Genomic DNA, 24,384 nt, shown 5'->3' with positions numbered 1-24,384 from the left:
TTGCAGCGAGCCTCTTGACAGACTCTGCGTCTCCCGGGATTCTCTGAAATCCTGTGAGATGTCGGAGTCGAACCCAGCCCCAAATAGGAGGGACCGAATTATGCTCGCGGAAGTAGTGTGTAAACCTACCAACCTGTGTGGGATCCACTGGCCTCCTTCGATTCTCCAACCTCCCCATGCCGATCAAAGCTGGTCCACAAAACGTGGAACAGGTGACGGCACCCGAGGGGGTCTCCTGGGCCATCGGAGACCCCTGGGTGGTCAAGGTAAGTACAGGGTGGTTACCTGGCCCTCCCCTGGAATGCAGGCACCATGGCACCTTGGCACTGCTGCCCTGGCACTGTCAATGTGCCTGGATGGCACTGCTAAGTCAACAGGAGCACTGCCAGGGTGGCAGTGCCAAGGGTCAGGGGGCAAGATGGAACATGCACATGAAATGAGGGGTGGGGGGGGGGGGGGGGGGGGGGGGTTGAAGGGTGGGGGATTGCAGGGCAGCTAAGTAGGGGCCTCCAGGAGGTTGGGTTGGTGATGGGTGGGGACCTAGAAGGGAATGGATGCTGTAAGGAGGCTTGGGGGGGGGGGGGCTGAAGAGGGGGGACCCCTCAGTGGGGTATCCTCACTTGGGGGGGGGGGGGGGACTGTGGTTGTGGAAACCACAAGCTTACATAGAGATCGGTGTACCAGTGCAAAAAAACTTCTAAGTGTGGGCTAAACCAGTGAGAAACTCCCCAGGCCCAAAAAAGTCACTACGTGTCTTTGAATAGCGGTGGGGAACTCGTTGGCAGAGCCGGAGGGAAACTCCATGAAAAACCCGCCACAAATTAACTTAGATATTTTTTGGGAGAATCGCCCCCATTCTTTTGCATGTTGTGTTAACACAGATGGCTGTGTGTTGTGCTTTCATTTTAAACAACAGCCCCAAAGGTGCCACTAGATGTCATCATATTCATCTGCTCAAGTATAAGGCTCGTGTTTAAAATATTTTGAGCGTTAAATAGCCATTGCACTTTAAAATACCTTCCCCCTTGTATTGCACTTGACCAGATATTATGAGGCTAGTGACCAGCTTTAAGACAACTGTCACTCTCTCCTGAAATTGGTTGCTAGTATCTAGAATAAATCAGGACAGGTTAAATGTCCCTTTAGTGTACTTTTGGACTGATGCTTTTGCTTGACATTTGCCCAGTGTTATGGTTGAGATTCCTGCATGGTTTGGAAAATGACCTGTAAGCTTACCATTCAGTGACATGGCAAATAAGTCTCCAAAATATCAACCGCTAGATGATTCACCATTTCTAAAACACAAGCAATTTCTGTAATGTTAACACCTACAAAATCAAAGTGTATCCAATGGCTTAATCACATACTGCTGCTAAATCACATACAGCTGCAGAAATATGTATCATGATGTAGATTACAATACTGCAGATTTGAGTTGGTGATTCCCTGATTTTTTAACTATCTTATTACAGAGAAGTTCAGAAAACAGGCCATACAGCAAGGGAGAATAAAATGTTCTGTCCTCCGTTTATCCACACCTCCCAGTTTAAAATTGACAGCAGCAACATATCTTCCACTTAATTGAGCATCCCAAGGCACTTTACGTGTCAATATTGCACGCTAAGCAGAAAGTAGGAGAGGGGAGGTTACTAAATGCGCAGTCATTGTATTAACTTTTGAGATGGCTTTTGAATGTATTGAGAGCAGATGACGAGACTTCAGAAGATCACAGGGACATGCAGCAATGCTCTGCCATTTGAGTAAATGAAGAGGATGCGTAATAGAGCTCCTCCCCCCACTTTCCACAGAGTCATTATCAAGTTTGGCTTGTAATATATATGTAGGGGTGGCGTACTTAAGTCAGTAAATGCTATTCCCATCACCACCTAAAGGGTTCTGGGTTTAAAATTACAGTCGGGTACAAAAGTAAACTTTCACTCCAAACTTAGTTTTCTCTAACTTTTATTATGAATTGTATTAGCTATAATAGGGGTGGCACAGTGGTTAGCACTGCTGCTTCACGTGCTGAGGTCCCGGGTCACTGTGTGGAGTTTCCACATTCTCCCTGTGTTTGCGTGGGTCTCACCCCCCACTACCCAAAGATGTGTAGGGTAGGTGCCCCTACCCTACGCTATCCTACGCTAAATTGCCCCTTAATTGGGAAAAAAATAATTGGGTTCTCTTAAAAAAAAATTGAAAGCTATAATAGACTTCCACTGTAGGTGAAAATAAGAATTGAGCAATTTGCCATGATTTACTTAGTTGAACTAAGTAAAATGTGAAACTTCAGTTATCTGAATGAGCAGATTTAGATTTGAATAATAAAATGGAATGATTACTGCAAATTCAAACTTTGTTTTTGTCAGCACTTGTACCAAACATCTACTCTAGGGAGGGAGGGCTGCTGTTGACTCTTGCACAGTACTCAGTCCACATAGCAATTTTCAATTTAAAATCCTACGGGCACCAGCCCTGTGATATTGCATGTAAACATCCGTGATATAGTCTCCCATCTTATGTAATGTTTATTTTCTTGAATTGTGTTTGGAATCCCAGAGTAATTGTATGAAATTACAAAAGAAACTACAACTTTTCGAACTTTGTTTCTGGATAATTACTTATGTCCATGAGGATTATACACAATTTGCTTTTCTGTGGTTCTTTAGACATCAGTGTTACTAATTGCTACTCTCAACATTTTGTCTGTGTTTCACTAAATTTCGACAACTACTGTTTGTAGTTGTCGACTGTCTAGATTGCTGTTCAGTTGAGCTTGACTTCAACCCGTATTATTTGTTGTAGGGCCAACTGTAGTTATCTGTCGGTAGTTGTTGTGATTTGTCTTTTGTAGAGGATTTTCCTTCTAGGCTTCATTCCTTTCATTTTATATTTTTATATTCAAATTGCTGAAAAGGGTTATTTTACCAAATGGGTAAAATGGAATGTTCAGATACAAGCGGAAATCACTTTTTGTACGTGTGTACATTTGATGAAATTGCCACAGTCTTCCTAAACCAGCAAATATCAGTTTATTACTGTCATCTGGACTTTAAAGGCTGTTTCCAAATCCGTCTGAAAGGATTGATGTGCATTTCAAAAAGATTACTAATCTTGATGTATGTAGTATAAATGTTTGAAATAAATCAGCAAACAAAATATTCAAGTCCATTTAATCAAATCATTCAAGAATTGCAGCTGTGTTTGTGTGCCAAATGCGTTTTAAGTTCTAATATATTTTGGAGACAAAGGGTAAGCAAAGTAATGGAAGAGGACAATGGAATCCAAGGCTCATGCTACAGTGCTTGCACATCTGAACCGTGAGGCTGTTCGGAATGAACAGCATTGAGCTCTAAAGTGTGCTTTATTGTGTTATGTTCTTTATTCAGAAAATCTCACTTATTTTCCTACTTCTCAAATTCTTTTCTCGCCCCCCTCTCCCATACTTTCTCCTTTCTCCCCTTGTCCCACCTCTTCTTTTTTTAAAGAAAATATTTTATTGAATCATTTGTAATTTTCACAGTTTTAACACTTTAACATTTCTTTTTTTTTTTAAATATTTTTATTCAAATTTTTACATATTTTCAACAACCCCCCCCATACAGAAAAAAGAAAAACAAAGAACACATAAATAAACATCTTATAGCTATGTCACGTATTCCCCCAATATACAAGCCCCTCATTAAACGATAATAAACACAGTAGCAAACACAAAGTACCACCCCCCCCCCCCCCCCCCTGGTGGACAGCTGCTGCTGTGCACTTTAACATTTCTTAAACAACCGAGCGGGCCGGCACACGCAAAAAACCTAAAAATACAATCCCCTACTACCCCCGCCCTGCTTCCTAATTACCCGTATACAAAGTTCCATGTCCTTGTCTTACACTACCTTGCCTCCCATTTTCCAGCCCCCCCACCCTGCTGCTGACATTCAATTTTCCTTGAAGAAGTCGATGAACGGCTGCAACCTCCGAATGAACCCCTGAATTGAACCTCTCAAGGCAAACTTAATCTTTTCCAGCCTGAGAAACCCTGCCATGTCGCTGACCCACACTCCTGACTTGGGAGGTTCCGAGTCCCTCCATCCCAACAAAATCCCTCTCCGGGCCACCAGGGAGGCAAAGGCCAAAACGTCGGTCTTTCTCCCCTCCCCACGGGCCCCTGGATCCTCCGATACCCCAAATATTGCCAATTCTGGACTCTTGAGTTACCCTCCCTTCCAGGACCTCCGACATGATGTCCACAAATCCCTGCCAGAATCCCCTGAACTTCGGACATGCCCAGAAGCTATGTACATAGATTTCATAGAATTTACAGTGCAGAAGGAGGCCATTCGGCCCATCGAGTCTGCACCGGCTCTTGGAAAGAGCACCCCATCCAAGGTCCACACCTCCACCCTATCCCCATAACCCAGTAACCCCACCCAACACTAAGGGCAATTTTGGACACTAAGGGCAATTTATCATGGCCAATCCACCTAACCCCATGATTCGCCGGGCTTCCCCCACAGTGTCTGCACCTATCCTCCACTCCCTCATCCGGGCCACAGTCCTATGAGCCCACCTTGAACAGGATCAGACTAAGCCTGGCATACAACAAGGATGAATTGACTCTCCTCAAGGACTTTTCCCATAGTCTGACTTCCAACTCCCCTCCCAACTCTTCCTCCCACTTCCTCTTCACCTCCCCGATTTGGACCCCTTCCCACTCCATCAATTCCTTGTATATCTCCGAGATCCTCCCCTCCCCAACCGCCGTTTTTGACATTACCCTATCCTGTAGTCCCCTTAGGGGGGGGCGAGGAAAGCTTGGAACCTGGCTCCGGACAAAGTCCCGTACCTCCAGGTATCGAAACCCATTCCCACCCGGCAACTCAAACTCCTCCTCGAAAGCCTCCATGCTTGGGAAACCCTCCTGAATGAAGAGATCTCCAAATCTCTCAATCCCTGCCCGCTGCCACCTTCTAAAGCCCCCATCCAGCCCCCCCCCCCGGAACAAAACGATGATTGTCACAGATCGGTGACTCCCCCTCCAATCTCATGTTCTGTCTCCATTGCCCCAACACCCTCAGGGCTGCCACCACCACTGGGCTTGTGGAGTACTGAGCCGGCGAGAACGGCAGGGGCGCTGTTAATTAGGCCTCCAAACTCGTACCCTTACAAGATGCCGCCTCCAGCCTCGGGAGGACTCATCTTCACCGTTTGCACCCTCCCCGCCAGTGTCAGCGGGAGCATGTCCCACCTACAGAAATCCCTTTTCATCTGATCAACCGCTGTACCCAAATTTAACTTGTGGAGCTACCCCCAATCCTTAGCCACCTGAATCCCCAGATACCTGAAACTCTTCCCCACCACTTTAAAAGGTAACTCCCTCAGTCTCCTTTCCTGCCCCGTGCCTGAATCGCAAACACCTTACTCTTTCCCATATTTAGTTTGTACCCTGGAAACCGCCCACATTCTTCCAGTGTCTCCATGATTCCGGCCAACCTCAACCTCGCGCCCCTCCGCTGGCATCATTATAACATTTAAGAGCCGTCTAATGTTGGATGTCAGGTGCCTGTCCTTCACAAATCCTGTCTGGTCCGCCTCTATTACCTCCGGTACACAGTCCTCTACACGTGTGGCCAGGATCTTTGCCAGCAATTTAGCATCTACGTTCAAAAGGGAGATCGGCCTGTATGATCCACAGCTCTCTGGGTCCTTATCCCGTTTAAAGATGAGAGAGATCGATGCCTGTGATAGCATTGGGGGCAGCACTCCCAGTTCCTTAGACTTATTAAAGGCCTTAACCAGGAGCGGCCCCAGTAACCCAGAAAACTTTTTATAAAACTCCTCTGAGTATCCATCCGGTCCCGGGGCCTTACCCGATTGCATCGCCCCCAATCACCTCCCCGAGCCCAATTGGGCACCCAGTTCTTCCATCAGCTCCTCATCTACCTTTGGGAACTCTAGCCCGGCCCAAAAAAATCATTTCATACCCTCCTCCCCAGCTGGGGGTTCCGATTTATAAAGTCGACTATAGAATTCGCGAAACACATCGTTTACCATCCCCGGGTCCACCACCACCTTCCCCCTCATATCCTATACTTTCTCAATTTCTCTCACCGCCTCCTGCTTCCTCAGCTGATGTGCTAACATCCTACTAGCGTTCTCCCCATATTTGTATATCGCCCCTTTTACCCTCTTCAGCTGCCCCTCTGCCTTACCTGTGGACAGGAGCCCAAATTCCATTTGAAGTCTCTGACGCTCCTTCAGGAGCTCCTCATCCGGAGACTCCACATATCTCTTGTCCACCTGTAAGATTTCACATACCAGCCTGTCCAACTCCGCCTGTTCAGTCTTCTCCCTGTTGGCCCGAATCAAAATAAATTCCCCTCTGATAACCGCCTTCAATGTTTTCCAAACCACCCCTGCTACGGTCTCACCCGTGTTGTGCTCTTTATGTACCCTCGAATGGCCTCCCTCACCCGTTCGCAGACCTCATCCTCCACCAGCAGCCCTACATCTAACCTCCACTGCGGAGGCTGGGTCTTCCCTGTGTTCACCCATAAGTCTATCCAGTGTGGGGCGTGATCCGATACCATGATTGCTGAGTATTCTGAGCCCTCCACCTCTGCTAGCAGTGTTTTGTCAAGTACGAAAAAGTCTATCCTGGAATCCTTGTGAACATGGGAGTAGAATAGATTTCATAGAATTTACAGTGCAGAAGGAGGCCATTCGGCCCATCGAGTCTGCACCGGCTCTTGGAACGAGCACCCTACCCAAGGTCAACACCTCCACCCTATCCCCATAACCCAGTAACCCCACCCAACACTAAGGGCAATTTTGGACACTAAGGGCAATTTATCATGGCCAATCCACTTAACCTGCACATCTTTGGACTGTGGGAGGAAACCGGAGCACCCGGAGGAAACCCACGCACACACGGGGAGGATGTGCAGACTCCGCACAGACAGTGACCCAAGCCGGAATCGAACCTGGGACCCTGGAGCTGTGAAGCAATTGTGCTATCCACAATGCTACCGTGCGGTACTCCTTGCTCCTTGGCCTCCCGAATCTCCACAGATCCACCTCCCCACCATGCGGTCCATGAACCCGCAGCTCTTTCGCCATTGCTAACACTTTTCCCGACCTGGAACTCGATCGGTCTAGTCTCTTGATCCAGATCCGTGTGAAAATCCCTCCCCCCCCCCCCCCCCCCCCCCCCCCCTCCCACATAATCAGCCGACGCGAGCCGAGGTCTGGAATCTTCCCCATCACCCTCCTGACAAACGCGACATCATCCCAGCTTGGGGCGTATATATTCACCAACACCACAGCCATTCCCTCCAGCTTTCCACTGACCATAATCTACCCCCCGGGTCTGCCTCTATCCTTCCCATCTCGATTGCCACCTTTTAATTAACCAGAATTGCCAACCCCTTGTTTTAAAGTGCAATCCCGAATGAAACATCTGCCAACCCATTCCTTCTTCAGTCTAACTTGGTCTCCCAGCTTCAAGTGCGTCTCTTGCAACATGGCCACGTCCGCTTCAGTTGCCTCAAGTGCGCGAACACACGGGCTCTTTTGACCAGCCCATTCAGTCCACAAACATTCCACGTGACAAGCCTGGTCGGGGGGTGCCCATGCCCCGCACCTCCTTCTCCCCCCCCCACACCCCCGGCAGCTACCATCATCCACTCTCCTCCAGCACCCTGAAAGTCCCCTCCTCGTCAGCAGTTTACCTCCCGCCGCCCCCACATTAATCTTCAGCTCACCCCCCACTTTGCTTCTATGAACTAGCCCTCCCAGCCAGCCGGCAGCTCCTGCCCCCCGGGCAGCTCCTGCCCCCCCCGGCGCCTAGCATCCTACCACCTGCTGGTTCCCCTCATCCCCCACTCTTAGTACAAGTTTCCAAAACAATGGCAAAAAGCACAAAAAAACAAACAAACAATCCCTCCCAAGGTCCAAGCACAAAGGCCCACCCCTCCTCCCTTAACAAAATATTTTCTAGTCAAACACCTTCAAACAGAGCCAGATGGAACAGACCAAGGAAGAAAAAGAAAAAGGAGTATACATGCAGAATCTCAAAACAACTTTTTGAACATCGCAAATTAAATTACTGTGGTAGTCTGTATTAGGGGTATTATGGTACCTAGGTTAAGGCTGTAAGACCATTGGTGTGGGAGGTACCTGAGGCATGAAGATCATTGGTGAAGCTTGCCTGCTGGTTCCGCCCAGTTAGGCGGAGTATAAGAGTATGTGTCTCCCCAGCAGCCGCATTCTGTACCTGCGCTGCTGGGGGAAACATCTAGTCCAATAAAGCCTTCAATTGTCATCCAATCTCGCTTCTGGAGTTATTGATCGAGCATCAATTTATTGGACTAGATTTTAAAGAATTGTGCTCCGAATCAAGCCGGAGTGTCTGCAACTCAGCCCCCACGCGGCAAACTCAGCGGCAACCTTCAACACTGGCTGGTGTGCTTCAAAGGGTACCTCAGGCCGGCCACGACTGCACCTACAGAGGACCAGAAACTTCACGTTCTCCACTCAAGGGTGCTCCCAGAGATCTACGCCCTCATCGAGGATGCGGACGATTTCGAGGCCGCGATGGTCCTGTTAAAAGGAGAGTACATTCGCCCAGTAAACCAGGTTTACGCCCGGCATCTGCTAGCGACAAGGCGACAAATCCCAGGGGAATTGCTGGATGAATTCTACCGCGCGCTCCTGGTACTGGGTAGGAACTGTGACTGCCCGCAAGTTTCAGCCAGCGACCACGCAGAACTTTTAATCCGGGACGCATTCGTTGCAGGCATGCTGTCCTCCCAAATCCGTCAGGGGCTGCTGGAGAAAGAGTCACTAGGCCTCAAGTAGGCACGGGCCCTTGCGAGCTCCCTGGACGTGGCCTCCTGAAACATCCGCGCGTACGTTCCCAACCGCGTGGCAGGCCCTTGAGCAGCGTGGAACCCACCCACGGCTGACCCCAATGCATCCCCCATCCCTTCACAAGTTTGTGCCACGCAGCTACCAGGCAACCCCGGGGGGCCCCGCTGTTATTTTTGCGGGCAAGCCAAACACCCCTGGCAGCGCTGCCCGGCCCGCTCCTCCACCTGCAACAGTTGTGGCAAAAAGGGTCATTTTGTGGTAGTATCCCAGGCCCAGGTGTCGCCGCTGTCTCCGGGGGCGAACCGGGGCCGCCACCACAACTCTCGCCACGGGCCGTGTGTGGGCCGCGGGCGCCGCCATCTTCTTTTTCCCCAGCCTTGTGCGGGCCCCGGGTGCCGCCACCTTGTTCCCCAGGGACCACGTGCGATGCGTGGGTGCCGCCATCTTGCCTACCTCCAGCCATGTGCGACCCGTGGGCGCCGCCATCTTGGCTGGTGTCTCAGGACCCCGATTCAGATGACCACACACCGCCCGAGGAAAATCTCCAATTTGTACCACGACTCGCCTCGGTGACCCTGGACCAGTCTCGGCCCCGAACACACTCGACCGCGACGACGGCCGTACTCATCAACGGGCGCAAAACATCCTGCCTGATCGATTCCGGGAGCACAGGGAGCTTCATTCACCCCAACACGGTAAGGCGCTGTTCTCTTCCCACACACCCAGTTAACCAAAAACCTCCCTGGCCTCCGGGTCTCACTCTGTAGAGATCAAGGGGTTCTGCGTAGCGAACCTTACGGCCCAGGAAAGAGAATTAAAAAATTTCCGACTTTACGTCCTCCCTCACCTCTGCGCTGCCACGCTCCTGGGGTTGGACTTCCAATGCAACCTCCAGAGCTTAACTTTTCAATTCAGCGGCCCTATACCCCCATCACTGTCTGCAGCCTCGCGACCCTCAAGGTCGACCCGCCTTCCCTTTTTGAGAACCTCACCCCGGATTGCAAACCCATCGCCACCAGGAGCAGACGGTACAGTGCCCAGGACCGGACCTTCATTAGGTCGGATGTCCAGCGGCTACTGAAGGAAGGTGTTATCGAGCAACAGCCCCTGGAGAGCTCAAGTAGTGGTTGTAAAGACCGGGGAGAAGCACAGGATGGTCATCGATTATAGTCAGACCATCAACAGGTATACGCAGCTCGACGCGTACCCTCTCCCCCACATATCTGATTTGCTCAATCAGATTGCACAATACAAGGTCTTTTCCACGGTGGACCTCAAATCCGCCTACCACCAGCTCCCCATCCGCCCGGACGACTGCAGGTACACTGCATTCGAAGCAGATGGGCGGCTCTACCACTTCCTAAGGGTTCCCTTCGGTGTCACAAAAGGAGTCTCGGTCTTCCAACGGGAGATGGACCGAATGGTTGACCAGTACGGTTTGCGGGCCACGTTTCTGTACCTCGACAATGTTACCATCTGTGGCCACGACCAGCAGGACCACGACGCCAACCTCCGCAAATTCCTCCATATCGCAAAAACCCTTAACTTGACCTACAACAAGGACAAATGCGTGTTCAGCACCGACCGTCTAGCCATCCTCGGCTACGTAGTGCATGATGGAGTCATAGGCCCAGATCCCGAACGCATGTGCCCCCTCATGGAGTTTCCCCTCCCCCGCTGCTCCAAGGCCCTGAAACGCTGCCTGGGATTTTTTTATATTACGCTCAGTGGGTCCCCAATTATGCGGACAAGGCCGCCCACTAATCCAATCTTCAGTTTTCCCTGTCAGCAGAGGCCCGCCAGGCCTTCAGCCGCATAAAGGCGGACATCGCAAAGGCCACGATGCACGCAAATGATGAATCCCTTCCCTTCCAGGTCGAGAGCGACCTGTCCGACGTAGCTCTGGCGGCCACCCTCAACCAAGCGGGCAGGCCCGTGGCCTTCTTCTCACGCACCCTCCACACCCGCCGGACTCTTCTTTAACAGGGGGTGAATGTGGTAGTTTGTATTAGGGGTATTATGGTACCTAGGTTGAGGCTGTAAGACCATTGGTGTGGGAGGTACCTGAGGCATGAAGATCATTGGTGAAACTTGCCTGCTGGTTCCGCCCAGTAAGGCAGAGTATAAGAGTCTATGTCTCTCTAGCAGCCGCATTCTGTACCTGCGCTGCTGGGGGAAACATCTAGTCCAATAAAGCCTTCAATTGTCATCCAATCTCGCTTCTGGAGTTATTGATCGAGCATCAATTACAAAGTTAAAGTTAAAAGTTTTTACAAGGCAAAACATCACTTTTAACTCAGTTCTCCACAGTCAAGGTTCAAGGTCCTTGTTTTCCCATCAGGTTATTGTCCTTCATAAAGTCCGCCACGTCCTCCGGCGAGACAAAGTGCAGCTCCTGACCCTCATAGGTCACCCATAGGCGGACCGGGTAAAGCAGTCCAAACTTTATTTGCTTCTCATACAGGGCCGTCTTGACTTTATTAAAGCTCTCCTCCTCTTTGCGAGTTCTGCTCTCAAGTCCTGGTATACCCGGATCTCAACATCTTCCCACATGCACTGTTTTGTCTGTTTGGCCCATCTCATGATACGTTCCTTACCTCTGAACCGATGCAGTCGTACCACCATCGCCCTCGGGGACTCACGCTCCTGGGGCTTGCGCATAAGCGCCCTGTGGGCCCGGTCCACCTTCAACGGCTTGTGGAACGCACCCTCCCCTATTGGCTTCTCCAGCATTTTCCCCACATACGCACCGGCATCCGATCCTTCCTTCCCCTCAGGCAGACCAATAATCCGGATATTCTGTCTCCGAGAACAGTTCTCCAGGTCCTCCACTTTCTCCAGCAGTCGCTTCTGTTGGTAGCATACCGATCTCCGCTGCCATCGCGGTGGACTGCACCTCTCGTTCCGCCGCCAGCTCCTCTGGATCGCCTGTCCCTGGGTCGTCAATCTCTCCTCCACACGATCGACCACTGTCCTAATCGAGTTCACAGCCCGGGCCAGGTCCTCCGCACACTCCTTGCGATGTTGAGTGAACTTCTCAGTCAAGAAGTTCACCAACTGGTCTGTCGACCGTTGAGCTGGCGAGGTCAGACCCCGTGTCCCTGCCATTGCCTCCTTCAAACTCTGGTCCTTGCTTCCAACCCACTTTTGATTCCTCCTTTTTCGATTTTTCCCTGGGCGCAGCTCCATAAACTAGGGGTCACCTCCTTCTCATCTTGCTTTTGCACCTTTATTTTTGAAAAATTCCTGTGGAAATCCAGCTTAAAATCCACAAAAAGAACACCTAGAGCGGGAGCTGCCAAATGTGCGACCTTTCACTCCATGGCCGCCACCGGAAGTCGTCCCACCTCTTCAATTAGAGCTGGGATCGTGGCAGCTTTGTTGCCTCGCTGTGACAATTTTCTACATATGAGAAGTGGGTCCTTGCAGATTACTTGATTTGTGGAGGAGAGGGGAAATACAGCCAAGTCCATTACTGTCCTTCCAATAAAGGTTATCTAGATAGTGATAAGACGGGAAATGTGGCTTACTTCTCCCAAACCCAAGAACTCTGAGCACTTGGGCTCATTGTTTGCAGCACTTCGCCCTGAGCAAGTTCACTCCAAGTCTGTGACGCTGGTCCAGGTAGATTACATGATGCACTTGACTACTGAATTTTAGGGGATGTGGATCATAGCAACATTGAATATGTATGCTAAAATAAAATTAGAGAAGTGAAATGTACTCCTGAACCTTATTCAGGTCACAATTGTCTGAGTAAAGTGGCAACATGAACACTTGGTGCAGAGATGCTGCCGCTGTAGCCATCACGGATTAATGGGAGCATAGAACTGGTTCAAGTATGACTTATAATATCCTAGGCCAGAGATAAACATATCAGCTGCTTTGCTGAAGTGTGCATGCATGATTTGGTAATGTGCTTCTTGGTTAAATACACTTTGATTGAAAGGACTTCCCATTCAAGTGCACAAATTTGAATTGTTTCTGGTGCTTGCGTGTGTACATTTTGTGTCTGAGTTTGTTATACTGTTTGGCCATGTAACCTGTTTATTATTCTAATCAGTTTATACACTGAATCTTGCCAAACGGATCATTTTGCCAGGGTATATTATATAAATGATGGTGGAGGAATATTACTAAAGCAAATAAGAAGTTCTTTATTTTTGGCCTCGTATCAACTTCAAAGTAGTGAATAACCTTTCTTAATCCATTCATGACCATCCATTACTTTTATTACCTTCAAAGTAAAAGTTATTACATCTGTGCAAATATTTATTTCTTTTTTTGCCTAAAAATCGTACCAGTGTGCTGAAGATATTCTACAGTAATCTGATGTGGATTTCTCTCTCTCTCTTCCTTCTTGGCTTTGTCCTTTTATTTTAAACTGCGGGGCCTGTGGGAATGTTCTGTAACAGATGCAGCTGAACATTAGAACTGACAATCCAGACATCGAGCCTATAGACAAGTGGCTCATGACACAAGGAATGGTGAGCTTTCACCACTTTGATCTGCTGTACCCTGCTAAACAACCTGCAGAACCCCCGTAACCACACCCTTACTGATTCAACACTGCACAGTAAAAGACCAGACAGATAAGTGTATCCTTACAGTACAGCATACATTATTCTAAGCCTATTTTATGTTGAAATTTGCACTGTTTTGGAGAAGTACAGTACATGATTGTATGTCTTCTATACTTACACAAGCAAATACTGATTCTTCCAGTGGAAAATACAGCTTGTCCTGGTCTTGGAAAACACTCAGTGCCCCCACAGCAAAATGCATGATATACGAGTTGCACCAAATGCGAATTTCTTTTTCCTGTGTTTTCTCCATTTTAGGGTATAGTTTTACAGTCTTTACCTGCAATACTGGAGTCAAAGACTTCTTACAGTTTGTCACCCAGTGTCAACATTGAGCATTTCAAGGTTAAAGGTAGTGCAATCAACTACCAAGTCACTTTTCCTTTACCTTACTCCAACAATGTGTCTTAGCATCACCTGGTTAATCTTTCCACTCCCCAACCCTGCAATCCTTGTGGTCTCGGGGCAATAGTAGTGCCTGAAACACACAAAGCAGTGTGATATTCACTCGTGCACTAAGCACTAGGTTGAACCACCCCAACTCATTTCATATAAAACCATAGAAACTGACAAAGGCCCCTATCTGACTGTTTAGATATTTGGATAACCAAATTAAAATCAACCGTTCAGTGCACTCAGCCAACAGAAAATGCAAAAAAGTGGTTCATTTTTCTGGTGGGGTGGCCTGGCAGTGGGGAGAAAAAAATGTTTTTTGTCAGACTTTGTGTTGGGCACCTAGCTCTCTCCATATTCATTTTGTGTAGCAATCGTAGTCGTCCTCTTCTGATTTAAGCAACGAATAAATTGGTCTTTTACTATACAGTTTGGAATGTATTTTAACAAGATTCCTTTTAACATAGTATTCATTAACTGTGTTGCGCCTACTGATTGTTTAGGTCCTAGAAGCAAATAAATAACTAATAATTTACATTGTTACAATAATAATTAAGACATTTTTCATTTTTGAAGAAAGATGTTATTTCTTGTTGTATTTGATTGCAACCTGTTTGAGGTTTCTTACTTGCCCTGTATTAAATTCTAAGACCGAGTGTTTTACCTACTCTACACCCATCATTAAATAACCCTCAACTTCTCCAGTTCTCAGCTCTTTCCTGCTCCTTATTCAATGATGCTGAATTCTGAGTTCTTCACAATTCAACAGTATAATTTAAATTGGACTTTGTTTTGTTTCCTTGCCGAATTATCAATTTTCATAATCATCTGTAGATTGACACTGGGCCAGTTCTCACATGCAAACAAAGACCTTGTACAGGAGAGATTGCAGTGAACCTGAGGTGTACTCTAATCTTATTCTCAATTTTGTTAGTGTAAATGCAACTGCTTCTGTTTTCCAAAGTTGTCCAATTAGAGTAATTGTGTGCATTTAGTATTGGTTTTATGCTGGGAAAAATTTAGAGACAGAACAATGTGAATATTAGCTGGAATTCTGATGAATCTGCTTCATAAAATTGGAATAATGGCATGGATAAAGTATATTTGTTGGTATGGATAGAGCCTCGTGTTGCATATAGAAGCATATAGAAAATCACTGGAGGTTCTGGAACAGCATAAGTGGGTCAGGTCCATTCAAGTCCACAATTTTGAGTTAATTTAATGAGCCTTTTAAGGCAGTAGCAGGCTTAGTGTCATGGTAGTAGGTAAACACAGTACGCTGTACCCTATACTGTATGGACCAGGTGGTCCCAAGTTTGATTTCTGGTCTATGTCTTGGCTGGTCTCAGCTGAAATGGTAGTTGATGATACCATAATTTGCATGGCATCATTCAGCAAAGGAGAACCAAGAAATTGATTAAAAAGAGAAAATGGATTATGAGAGTAAACTAGTGAGGAACATAAAAATGGACTGTAAAATCACTAAGAATGTAAAAAGGGGAAGGTTAGTGAAGAAAACTATGAACCTATTACAGGCAGAGAATGGAAATTTTATAAGAAAATGGCAGAGAACGAACACATATTTTTTGTGTCTGTCTTCACGGAAGAAGATACAAGAAACTGCCCTGAAATATTGGCGAACCAAAGGACTAGTGAAACTGAGGACCTGAGAAATTAGTATTAGTAAAAAAAATAGTGCTGGATAAATTAATGGGACTAAAAGTTGATGAATCTCCTGGATCTGAGTATTTATATCTCAGTGTTGACTGAGGTGGCAATATAGATAGTGGATGCATTGATCGTCTTTCAAAATTCTCTAGATTCTGGAACGATGTCCATGGATTAAAAGGTAGCAATTGTAACCCCACTATTTAAGAAAGGAAGGAGGAGAACTACAGATTTGTTAGTCTGACATCAGTAGTCAGGAATATGCTAGAATCTGTTATAAAGGATGTGATATCTGAAAATAATGGTGTGATTAGGCAGAGTCAGCATGGATTTAGGGAAGGGATTGATGGGAAGTGTTGATATCCAGAGGGACCGTGGTGAACTTATTCATGAGCCACTGTAAGCTAATGTGCAAGTGCAATAAGCAATTAAAAAGGCAAATGCAAGCAATTTTAGAGTACAGGAGTAAGGAAGTCTTGCTGCAGCTGTATAGAGCCTTGGTGAATCCATGCCTGGGTATTGTGTGCAGTTTCAGTTTCCTTGCCTAAGACAGGATATACTGGCCATAATAGGAGTGCACTAAAGGTTCACCTGATTAATCTCTGGAATTGTCCTATGAGGAGAGATTGAGGACACTGGGCCTATATTCTCTAGAGTTTAAAAAAAAAAAAATGACAGTTAGCCTAATTGAAGTACAAAATTCTTACAGGGCTCGACAGGGTAGATCCAGAAAGTATGTTTCCCCTAGTTGAGGGCATTATAGGAACCAGGAGACACAGTTTCCAAATAGAGTTAGGACCTAGGTGAAGTGGGATTTCTTCAGAGGGCAGATAATCTTTGGAATTTTCCATCCTGAGAACTGTGGAGTCACTGAATGTTCAAAGCAGAGGTTTATAGATTCCTAGATACCAATGACACCAAGGGCTGTGGGAATAGTGTCTTAGATGGCATTGAGTTAGAAGATCAGCCATTACCTAGTAAAATGGGACACTTGGTTGAGGCACTGGGAGCTTATGCCTACAAATGATCCAATAAAAGCCCAAGCTTTTAATTGAATTAATGTGACTTGGACCTCCATATATGAAAATCCGAATTCTTCCATCAATTTTCTGAACCGTTTGAATCTAAAATTGTGATGCTGCACAGTCCTAATGTTGAGTTATCCCAAATGCTTTCGATTGGGCTATTTTATGAATGTGACAAAGACAATTAATCTAACTTTAATTCTCTGAGAGCAAATGCATTCAGTATTCAAAATGTCCTTTTGTTCCTACTTTTTTGCTGTGGTCTGCACAATATTTAAATGACTTGGGCGGCAATGATCACTTCCCAGTCTATTTCCTCATTACTGGGTTCAACTTGTGTTTACCTGGGTGGTGTTCTGAACCAACATGCTAAGTTCAGGGATAAGTCTCATCTCCTCTTCTGCGGGTTTCCCAATCTGCTCCAGAGCTGCACAGGGTGACGCTAGGGCAGCACGGTAGCATTGTGGATAGCACAATTGCTTCACAGCTCCAGGGTCCCAGGTTTGATTCCGGCTTGGGTCGCTGTCTGTGCGGAGTCTGCACATCCTCCCCATGTGTGCATGGGTTTCCTCCGAGTGCTCCGGTTTCCTCCCACAGTCCAAAGATGTGCAGGTTAGGTGGATTGGCCATGATAAATTGCCCTTAGTGTCCAAAATTGCCCTTAGTGTTGGGTGGGGTTACTGGGTTATGGGGATAGGGTGGAGGTGTTGACCTTGGGTAGGGTGCTCTTCCCAAGAGCCAGTGCAGACTCGATGGGCCGAATGGCCTCCTTCTGCACTGTAAATTCTATGATAATCTATGAAAATGTAGGCCAGACAATCTTCCACAAATGGAAGGGAGCAAAATGGGACAGCATGACTTTACCGGCTGTGGAACAGTAATGATCTGGGTAAAAAACCTTTGTCACAGCCGGTGTAAAAACTGAATAGAAGGCTGGGAAGAGGGGTGACGATGGGGTGTAAATCAATTTGGAGCCCTTGGTAGTCTGATATCCTCACTGTGTTTGACAAATGGAACAGAACATTATCTGTATACGTTGCCATTCACCAAAAGTTAGTGGGTGGTTCATTTGATGTGTTAAAAGTTACCATTCTCAGAAGGTGCTCATATGAGTTCTAAACCTGTGGTATGTAAACATGGGACAAAAATGTTATTCTTTGTAGTGTCTAAATTTTTGTTTCTTGGACTTTGAATCTTTTATCTGGTGCTGTCTTTTGATTTTATATATGCTAGGTGAATGCCACACATGCAATAACATATTACTGTTTGCCCAGTTTAAATGTGTTGCTGCTCATAGTTAATTTTGTTTTTTTCTCCCTCTGGCTAAAGCCACCAATTGAACGTAAACTAACGTATCCCTTTTTTTATAGGTTGATTTTTCAATGTTTACAAATCCACTCAATGGGGGTGAAATTGGTCTGCCCAAATTGAATTGGCCGCCCATTTTAATAAAAATCTTGAAACTACGCACACTTCAGTGTACAGTTATCCAGGAAATAGGACAAAATTACCTTTTATTGGAATTTTTCAGTAATACAGGAAAACAAATGAAATGGTGGAAAAGGCTACTTTTTGCACCGCTTATTAAGCTGTTTTTAAGATGAATGCGAGTAAAGTTCTTGAATTTGATCTTTGCATATTCATTGTAGTTCAACACAAAAGTCTGTTTCTTGAATTGATGCTCATCTCTAAGAAGCAGATGATAAAAATCTTTGGAACAAAATCTATATATTTTTCTATACATTGACCATGGCTACCTGAAGCTACAGTAATGTTCAACAATTCCATAATTGTTTATGGCTTCATATTTGCAAAAAACCTCTACCTCACCTCTACCCACCTCACACGAGAGAATTCATACTTTGCTCACTTTTGTAAAACAGAAGTGCACTATTTCTGTGAGGAAGTGCCTTACTGCTCCATCATGCCTTGCCTAACATCATGGCTCACATTGGAAACTCAGTGTATGGGGATCTGAGAGTGCATGCTATATATTCTCTGGCATGGTGTTTGAGCCCTAAAATGCTGTATCAATCACAATTTATTTAGAAAAGCATCTCTAAGTAACCTTATAACACAGACTATATCTGCAGAGTATCAGATAGCCACAAACACATACCAAAGCTATGCCCTGGAATAAAGATACAAGCTAACACAAAACAATGATACAACTCTACAAAGCCCATCATCACGAAGAAGGCAGGAGACTCACTATCCCCAACATAGCTAAACCCCATGGACTAAAAAAAACTATTCCCCCCCCCTCCCATTTGATGTACTGCTCCCAATATGATGGTGAACATATAAATACTGAGTAGTTTTTCAAAATATATGTACCATTCTTTTTTGTTTTGAAGAATTTTTAAAGTGACCATGTAAAATCTTTTCTCCAGTGTATGCCTCATTGAGGGTCATCTTTGTTTCTCTCCAAAAGATGCCCTCAGCTGATTCGTGTAGCCATTTTAATTTTTGAATCATTGTTGAAACTTAGTGTGTTTTTATTATGAATTCTTTTATTGTGTTTTATATTTTGGTGAATTGTCTTTTTTATGGATCTTCATTCCCATTCTAAGGTTTTTTTTCTTTTAATGTTATGTTTACTTTGTCTGGTTTGGTTTCCCCATCGCTGTGTAGATTCCTGTCGCACAGTCTATCATGGACGATGTTGAAGAATGGCTCAGCACTGATGTGGTATGGGGCTTTTGCTTTTTTTTTGCTTTGGTTGAAGTTCTCTCAGTACCACTTTTTTCTCCTTTTTTCCCCCTATCTCCCACACCCACCAAATGATTGCATCAGGAATGATTACACGGTGCTCCTACCGAACTAAATAAAACCTAAAACACACTAGAATGTGCAATACACAGACTTGTGGTTTGAATTACATTCTGTTCTTTAAATATTGGCTTGCAAAGGAATATTCAGCCACTTGCTATCAATAGGGGAAGGGGATGTCTGCCTGTTTGCGTGTGTGAACATGCATGTGTGTGTATATGTCTTGCACGTGCACAAGCCGCTTCGGTAAAATTAGACATTCAAAACCCATCCATGAGTCTTGCTGTATAGCTCATAGATCTTAATACTGACCCTGACATAAATTGAAAATGATGTCACTGTGAGAGACCGTAAGAGATTACAATACACTCACTCCAAACTGAGATCCAGGTAAGAAACTCTTTCTTCTCTTTGCATCGACTGTTCACAGACTGACGTTGACTCATACTAGATAAATCAGGCCAATGTTCTAAAACTACTGGCAGAGTGTTTATAACACATTGGCAGCATTTTCCATTGCAGAGTTTAAGCGGGAATTTGGGACTGGTCCTCGCTGGCATTGGGAACATCGTCCAGGTGTGAATCACAGTCCTTTGGCATGCAAATATGTGCAGAGTGGCAAGTGCATTGGATTCCCATCACTCTCTAACTCGGGCCGCCATTCGGAACAGTCGCCCAGATACAAAATCCTGTGCCAGGCCCCCTCCTCCCGCACAGCGGAAGTGTCGACCGCCACAGGAATAAACCCAACTACTTCATTTTTATGTTATCATATCTTCTGTTGCAGCCTGATTCATGGATAGATAAGCTAAAATCATCTGTGTAGTTCATGCTACAATTTGTTTTTTGTCCAAGGCAATGCATACTGAAATATTAATTCTCATTAGATTTTTATTAAATATTAATTCTAATCAGAATAAAATTACATCTCGGTTTAAATTGGTTACACACTTATGGGCAGGAGAGAAAGTTGAAGTGCAAGAGCCTTTTTGCAACCTTGCCCAAGGGAGTAATGTTTCATAGATGGCTCTCAGGTGATATGTCACAAAGAAAGTACCCACTAATTATTTTTGAAGTACACATGTATTTTGTTTAAGTCCACAACCCATTATCTAAGAAAAGGTAAACTGGCATTGGAGACGGTCCAAGAAGATTCACTGGGTTGATCACGGATCTAAAGTAGATGGGGCCTGTACTCACTGGAGATTACAAAAATGAGAAGTGGGCGCCAGAGCAGTTAGCACTGCTGCCTCATGGCACTGAGGACCCGGGTTCGATCCCGACCCCGGGTCACTGTCCGTGTGGAGTTTATACATTCTCCCGTGTTTGCGTGGCTTTCACCCCCACAACCCAAAAGATGTGCAGGCTAGGTGGGGTGGCTATGTTAAATTGCCCCTTAATTTGGGGAAAAAATGAATTGTATATTCTAAATTTATTTATTTTTAAAATGAGAGGCAACCTTATTGCGACATACAGAATTCTCAGGGGCTTGACCGGGTCGATCCTGAGGAGTTGTTTGCCCCCTTAGGAGAGTCCAGGACAAGTCATAACCTCCGAGTAAAGGGTCGCCCATTTAAGACAGAGATGAGGAGGAACTTCTTCTGAGGGTTGCGAATTTGTGGAAGTCTTAACTGCAGAGAGCTGTGGAGGCTGGGTCGTTGAGTATGTCCAAGGGTGAGATACAGATTTTTAATCAGTAAGGGAATCTAGGGTTATTGAGATAAGGTGGGAAAGCGGAGTTGAACTGCTGCCTTGTAGCGCCAGGGACCCGGGTTTGATTCCGTCCTTGGGCAACTGGCTGGTGTTAACACGTTCTCCCCATGTCTGCATGGGTTTCCTCCGGGTGATCGGGTTCCTGCCACAGTCCAAAAATGTGCAGGTGAGGTGGATTGGCTATGCTAAATTGCCCCTTAGTGTTCTTAGGAGTTGCAGGGGATTAGGCCCAGGTAGGGTGCTCTTTTGGAGAGTCTGTACAGATGTAATGGCTGAATGGCCTCCTTCTGCACCGTTGAGATTCTATAATTATCATTTTAGATCAGTCATGTCTTTGAATGGAAGCAAACTTCTGGTAGGGGGAAGACATGGACAAGGCGGCTCCCACTAGAATGCTACACTTTTAGCCCTTACCTTTTTAGCTCCAGTCGGTATTTTCTTTTGAAAACCCACATATTTAATGGGATAAGGATCGTATATAAGTGAAATGCCCAGAAAGGTTGGACGAAAAAGGCAGAGTTGGCCTCTGTGGGCTCATTAGTGGAAAAGATGGTGGAGGCGGCCTCTAGGGCAACGGCCACTCCACATGGCAAAGATGCTTACAATTGCCATGGCAACAGAATTTGACCAACACTGCCGGTTGTGTCTGGGGACCTCCCTCTGCAAATCGATGGAAGATGCCTTGGCTCACATCCGAATGGCTTTGGAGAGGATCAATAAAAAGGTGAAGACCCATGGAGCCACGATAAAAGGCATGGAGGGGGCTCTTCCGAAGTTTAGTGACCAGATTGCCTCACTGGAAGCAGGGATATCTCAGGTGGCCAAAACAAATACATTTCTGAAGACCCTGGTCAGTGATTTGGAGAATTGTTCCAGGGAGGTGGTGGCGCAGTGGCATTGTCACTGGACTAATAAAGCAGAGACCCAGAGTAATGCTCTGGGGACCCGGGTTCAAATCCTGCCACTGCAGATGGTGAAATTTGAATTCCATAAAGATTTAGAATTAAAAATGTCTAATGATGACCATAAAACCATTGTCAATTGTCGGAAAAACCCATCTGGTTCACTAATGTCCTTTAGGGAAGGAAATCTGCCGTCCTTACCTGGTCTGGCCTACATGTGACTCCAGACCCACAGCAATGAGGTTGCCTCTTAACTGCCCCCTCAAGATAAATTGGGGATGGGCAATAAATGCTGGCCCAGTCAGCGATGCCCATGTCCCATGAACGAATAAAAAATAAAATAAATTGTGGGGTTGCAAAGCAAAGCTCGACTCCCACGGAGTATTTTGCGGAGATGTTCGGGAAGATGGTGAGGGCGAGTGGATTCACGTACGCTTCTGAGTTGGATCAAGCCCACCGTACAGTCGGGCAGAAGCCTCCCACTGAGGAACCACCATGTGTGGTAATTGTGAAGTTTCATAGCTTCAAAGAAAAGGAGCAGATCCTGAGATGGCTGAGGGAGCATCAAGGCGACAAGTGGGAAGGCCACACCATCAGATTCTACCAGGACGTGATAGCGGAGCTGGTGACGAAGAGGGCTTTGTCTAACAAAGCCAAGGCTGCCCTGTACAAAGGTGGAGCCCATGTGGGATGGTGTACTGGGTGCAGCTAAGAGTGACTTTTCAGGGAAAGGATTATCATTTTGATGCGGCGAAAGATGTGGACTCCTTTGTAAAGAAACATAGGTTAGGCACGGTATGATTGAGCACTGAGAAACACCACGCTATTCGGGTAGATACGGGGCCTCCATGGGGAATGCCCTTACGAGGCCGCACTTAGTGCCGTTCTCTGCACTGAGGAGCTCCTCTTGACCCCGCAGAGTGACCCCCAAACTCCCTATAAGGGGGTCCTTGGGTCCCCACCTCACCCATGCCGGCTTTTCACAGTAACTTCATTGCAGTGTTAATGTAAACCTAATTGTGACACAAATAAAGATGATTATTACTCCCCGGGCCTGATCCACAGTGAGAGGAAATTGCCAGCTTGGCACCTAGGCAATGCTAGCCTGACACCTTGGCAGTACCCCTGCCAGCTGGCAGTGCCAAGCACCTGGGGGCCTCCAATCCCCTGGGAGACCCTCAAGTGCCGTTCCTTCTTGCTCCCATTTGTGGAAACCAGCACTGAATGGCACTCGCCCAAGATCACCGAGGCAAGGGGGTTAGATCCTATCGCCTTGGGTAGATTGTGGGAGTGCATAATACAGTGAGTTTAGCGGTCTCACTCTAATATGCAGATTTGCCAAAGGGTGTCTGCCCACAATAGGCGGATTCATCTCGCGAAATCGCATCAGATCTCGCGAGGCATGGTGAGCCAGGTAGATTCCGGAAGAAGGATCTCTCAGCATCTACCGCCCGTGTTGCGCTAAGCTGCCTTTCGGGCGCAACGCAGCTGGTAGATCGCACCCTTCACTTTTATTCACTCTAGGAGGTAGCCAATCTGCCAACCGAAGAGCTTGCTAATGGTTGACTGCAGCTCATTATAGTAGTTCTGCTTTGGATAATAAGCTTAGTGTTCTTGTTTGGTTTAGGTTTATTAGAGGATGGGTGTGGCAGTGTAGGAGGAAGAGAGGGTGGGAGTGGGGGTAGTTTGCTGATGTTGACTGCAGGTTTTTCTTTGTTTAATCTTGTGAGTGGGTTTGGTGCCCATCTTGGATGGACCTAGTTGCTGTACCTTCTATGTATCTGCTGGATAATCCCTCTTTGTGGAAATGGCTGATTCTGCATTTGGCAGGGTGAAGGATGTCAGGGGGTTGGATGGCCCAGTGGAAAGATTGAGGGCATTTGCTCACCTTAAAAGTTTAAACTCCGACGTGGTATTTCTGCAAAGGTTCATTTGCCAGTCAAAGACCATACAAGGTTGTGGAAGAAGTGGGTGGGACAAGTGTTTCATTCTCGCTTTCATTCTCTCAGGGCCCTGAGTGTAGCAATATTAATCAATAAAGGGTTCAATTTTCTGTGGCTAAGATCTTGGCTGACCCCATGGTAGGCATGTTATTGTCTGTGGCTCTCTGGCAGGAACCTTGGTGGTTCTAGTTAATATTTATGCTCCAAATTGGGATGTTCCGGATTTTATTAATAAGCTTCTAGCCTCCCTCATTCCCCAATTTGGATTCACATCCGCTTGTTTTGGGTGGTGACTTACATTGTTAAATTGTGTTTTGGATCCCAGTCTGGATTGGTCTAAATCCAAATCCCTGACTCCATCAGGGGTGGCCAGAGCTTTGTTGCTTTTCATGGAACAGATGGGGGGGCAGATCCTGGCACTTTTTGCACTCAGTTGATAAAGATTTTTCGAGTTATCTCCCAAGGTTAGCAGGTATACTCGCATATTGACTTTTTTGTGGTGAATAAGTCTGGCCTCCCTTTG

The 24,384-nt window shown here is 46.3% G+C and overlaps 1 protein-coding gene across 9 annotated transcripts in view; it reads left to right on the top strand.

Annotated features, from left to right (window-relative positions):
- The window catches only part of tom1l2b (target of myb1 like 2 membrane trafficking protein b), a 143,774-nt gene that overhangs the window by 101,559 nt on the left and 17,831 nt on the right, over positions 1-24,384 (top strand). For 5 of the 9 annotated variants that reach the window (XM_072481063.1, XM_072481068.1, XM_072481069.1 and 2 more), the window contains exons 13-14: positions 13,278-13,349; positions 19,166-19,222. The exons of 2 other annotated variants lie outside the window; for them this stretch is intronic. In XM_072481063.1, coding sequence (XP_072337164.1) covers positions 13,278-13,349; positions 19,166-19,222 — 129 coding nt within the window. The remainder of the gene's footprint in view (positions 1-13,277; positions 13,350-19,165; positions 19,223-24,384) is intronic. 2 more of the 9 variants (XM_072481064.1, XM_072481071.1) reach the window with 1 other exon arrangement.

The sequence above is a fragment of the Scyliorhinus torazame genome, chromosome 17 (assembly GCF_047496885.1).
Source record: "Scyliorhinus torazame isolate Kashiwa2021f chromosome 17, sScyTor2.1, whole genome shotgun sequence".
NCBI classification, from domain to species: domain Eukaryota; kingdom Metazoa; phylum Chordata; class Chondrichthyes; order Carcharhiniformes; family Scyliorhinidae; genus Scyliorhinus; species Scyliorhinus torazame.
This window is presented reverse-complemented; position numbering and strand designations above follow the sequence as displayed.